This window comes from Seriola lalandi, unplaced genomic scaffold (assembly GCF_002814215.2).
Source record: "Seriola lalandi dorsalis isolate HSWRI2012SDOR001 ecotype SW California unplaced genomic scaffold, Sedor1 jcf7180001963306, whole genome shotgun sequence".
NCBI classification, from domain to species: Eukaryota; Metazoa; Chordata; class Actinopteri; order Carangiformes; family Carangidae; genus Seriola; species Seriola lalandi.
Genome location: NW_019433974.1, coordinates 1 through 3,456, shown reverse-complemented (window position 1 = coordinate 3,456; position 3,456 = coordinate 1). Strand labels below are relative to the sequence as shown.

Below are 3,456 nucleotides of genomic sequence, written 5' to 3'. Positions count from 1 at the left end.
AAAAAAAAAAAAAAAGTCACTAAAGGTGTCTGAAAAGTCCCTAATTTTAGCAACAATGATGGCAACACTATTTGTGTCTTTCTAATCTTTTTAAGATCATAAGGTCCGTCTTGTGTTTTCAGCTGCTTGACATTAATGCCGCTTTAAGGACAAGGGACCCTGAACAACAGTCCTTCTAGGTGGCCCAAATTCCTAGCTGCACCCCTGGGAACATCCTTATTCTTTGGTTAACAAAACAAACAATGAGAATGCCTGACTCACAGCAGAGATATATGGCGTTAAGCATTTCACTAATTCAACATTAACCAGTAGATCCATTTACAATTAGCGGACCTATTGTCAGCTGTTTTGCAAACTGGGTGCTTAGCCACAATTAGCTCTGGGTAAATGAATGATGCCCGTTGAGTGGTGTGATTTAACCGTATTAAATAAAACCAAGTTAACGTTCACAAAACTTACCCTCCGTGACAGCCCGGAGACCCAGGACATGGTCCGGGGAAATATCTCTTCCCAGAGCCCGGAGTTCATCCTCTGTGACCACAGGCCACTTATCCGTTTGACTGCGCCTCGACTTCAGCTTCTTCAGCATACCTCCTCCGATCTTTCGATCCCGGTGGGTCGTCTCCGAACTGCTGTCTGCGTCCGCTTGTCCCTTGCCAACTGCCTGTGTCGGTTTGTTTCGAGAACTGTTCATACCGGAAACTGTGGCGATAATGAAAAGAGTTGTTGTGCTTTCCAAATTGGGAGCGACTTGACAAACTGCGGGTGTAATTTCAAGATGGCGTAAAACGTGTACGGGAGACGGAAAAGCAAGATTGTGATTGGCTGAGAACGATGGAGGTTGTCATAGTTACCGACAGGGTATGAATGGTTTAAAGCCCAGGCCTTCCCGTTTCCTCTTCAAGTGTGCGTATTGTGTTACCACTAATGTGCTAAAGACTGGCCTGCGTTAAATCAGACAGTTTTCTCCTCTTCTCTTGGAGGAATGTTACTAACGTTCAGTGTTTCTGTTTGCCGTTAGGAAAAGAGTCTTGACAAATAATCAGCTACAGATTCGTGCTGCCCAGTGTACCATGTCAAGTACATCAAGTGTCGGTTGCTATTAATGTCCACCGTGTGGCGCTACTGCATTTCCCCGGATAGCGGATAGGTTTGTTGACGGAAGTTCCCACAGAAGAAGAGTGGAGCAGCGATGGTACGCGTGAAGTCGAGGTAAAAAAATGTCCCCCTCGTGTTTCATTTGCCCACATATTTGTGCTGTCACGTTTAATTTCTGACTGTACCTTATCCGTCGGCAGGTATTTGCTGTGCGAAGTCAACGTGTCGGACCGGAGCCGCCTGTTGCTGCTGGATGACCGAACTGTTGCGGTTGCAGTGAAGGCAGCGGTGGCCCGCACACACGGGGACTACGGAGCAGCTCTCAGCAGTGTCGGATTCTCGGGTAAGAAGTGGTGCAAGTACTTTTTAAAAGCTTTACCTTGGTAACGTAGAAAAAACACAATTTAAATAAACTCAATTACAAGTAAAGATCCTGCATTCAAATAAAAAATACAGACCTATAATCAGAAAATGTACCTAAACTGCCAAAACTACTCATGTATCAGAATGGCCTAGGGACGTGTTATAATATATTGATTTTTTTTTTTTTTTTTTTACTTTTACTTAATTGGATTATTAAAATGACTAACTCCACAATTCACCCCCAAGTCATTTTGCACAGCATACATATTTGTATTGTATATAATTATATTTTTCTATCAAAATTTTTCACAATTATTATTATTATTATTATTATTAATTCATTATTGTAAATATTTTATCCTATTGTTAAACTTTTCTATTTATATTTAAGCTATCTGGCCTGCAGTACTTGTTTCATCTTTGTATATATTTATTCTCTTCTTACTAAGTTTATTGTCATGCACACAAACACCAAATTAAATTCCTTGTATGTTGAAAACCTTAAACCAGATTCTGAGATTCAGATTCTGACATGGTTTGAAAACTGATACTGATCATATTTTTTTGTATGTAAAATCTTAACTAGTAAAAACAGCTGTCGGATAGATGTAATTGAGTAAAATGTAGCCTATACTATTTGCCTGTGAAATTTGCTGAATAGGAGTAGCATACATGTGCAAGTACATATATATTATTTAAGTTAATATCCATTACTGCTTGTAGGATAAATTACTAAAGTTTTAGAGCTGAAGTAATATGAATCTGTCCAGACTTCTTAAAAAAAACATTAGATGTAACATGAGAATATTAAGGATTGTCCCAACCCTTCAACTCTTAGGTGCTGATACTGGTTTTGACTCCAAAAATCATCACTAATACTTAAAGGATAGTGTAGTATTTTCTAATCTCCCTGTGTTCTCTGCTTTTTCTGTCTCTTTTTAGTGAAGTATCTGAATGCTCATACTGGAATAGTATTTCTGCGTTTGCCCAAAAGGTGTTACAGACTCCTCTGGTCTGCATTGCCTTTCATAACTAGTGTTGAAGCTCGTGGGCAGAAGATTCCATGTTTTCTAAACTGTTTGCATGTGGGAGGTAAGAAAAACATCAACACGCATTTCATAATGAATCAGCCATACCTTTAAACAATCTTAAACATTCATTGAGCAATATTTGTTTTCCAGGAACAATTAGAACATGTCAGAAGTTTCTGATTCGATATAATACCCAGCAGCTCCATCGAATGCTCCCTAAATGTAAAAACGAAGGTAAGGGATTTGATTGACTCCTATCTTAATGTCATTTATACAGAACTTTGCACTTACAGTCAGTAGTGGTCTGTTTATTTATTTAGCTGATGTGTTTTTTTAAACTCTTCAATGATAAAGTTCTGATATTAACTTAAATGTTTACCAGTTTTGAGTGTGATTCTTATAGGATGGATTAGAGCATTTAGCCTTTTGAATTTTGCATTGCAGTCTTTAGCCTTTAGTTTACTGAAGGTCTCAACATATCCCAATACAAGGCCTACAAAGAAAAACAGCATTTGACTGGTTACTTCTCTTTTTTTAATTACAGAGGAAAAACAACAGGTTCGCCAAGCAATTCTGAATTGCTCCCTAACAAGAGGAAAGAATGAAGCATTAGAAGATGATTTAGGAAGTGAAGAAGATGAAGGAGAGTGACTTCACAACGTGCAGTAAAAGGTGGCAGCTATGTTGTTCTCCCTGGATGTCTGGCTCTGACTATTTTGGTTACAAGACTAATAGGGGGGAGATATGAAGCAATTGAAGAAATGCATACCCAGCTGTGTGGAAACATGGTCCCCTGCCGCTGCTCAGCGGATTTGTAACCACAGAAAGATGACTGACCTTATGCCTGTTTTCAACAAAGGAACACATTACATTGTGTTTGTTTTACTTTGTCACATAAGTAATTTGGGTTGGCAGGATGACCTGATGGTCAGCATGAAAATTTTTTACAGCAAGGTGAGGTTTG

General features: G+C 39.0%; 1 protein-coding gene across 1 annotated transcript; it reads left to right on the top strand.

Moving 5' to 3' along the window:
• Positions 1-1,058: 1,058 nt before the first annotated feature.
• On the top strand, positions 1,059-3,450 carry LOC111644307 (ribonuclease P/MRP protein subunit POP5-like). Its single transcript, XM_023393169.2, has 5 exons — positions 1,059-1,212; positions 1,299-1,441; positions 2,404-2,553; positions 2,643-2,726; positions 3,037-3,450. The coding sequence occupies exons 1-5, from the start codon at positions 1,193-1,195 to the stop codon at positions 3,141-3,143; spliced, it is 504 nt and encodes a 167-aa protein (XP_023248937.1). The 5' UTR covers positions 1,059-1,192; the 3' UTR covers positions 3,144-3,450.
• The last annotated feature ends 6 nt before the right edge of the window (positions 3,451-3,456 follow it).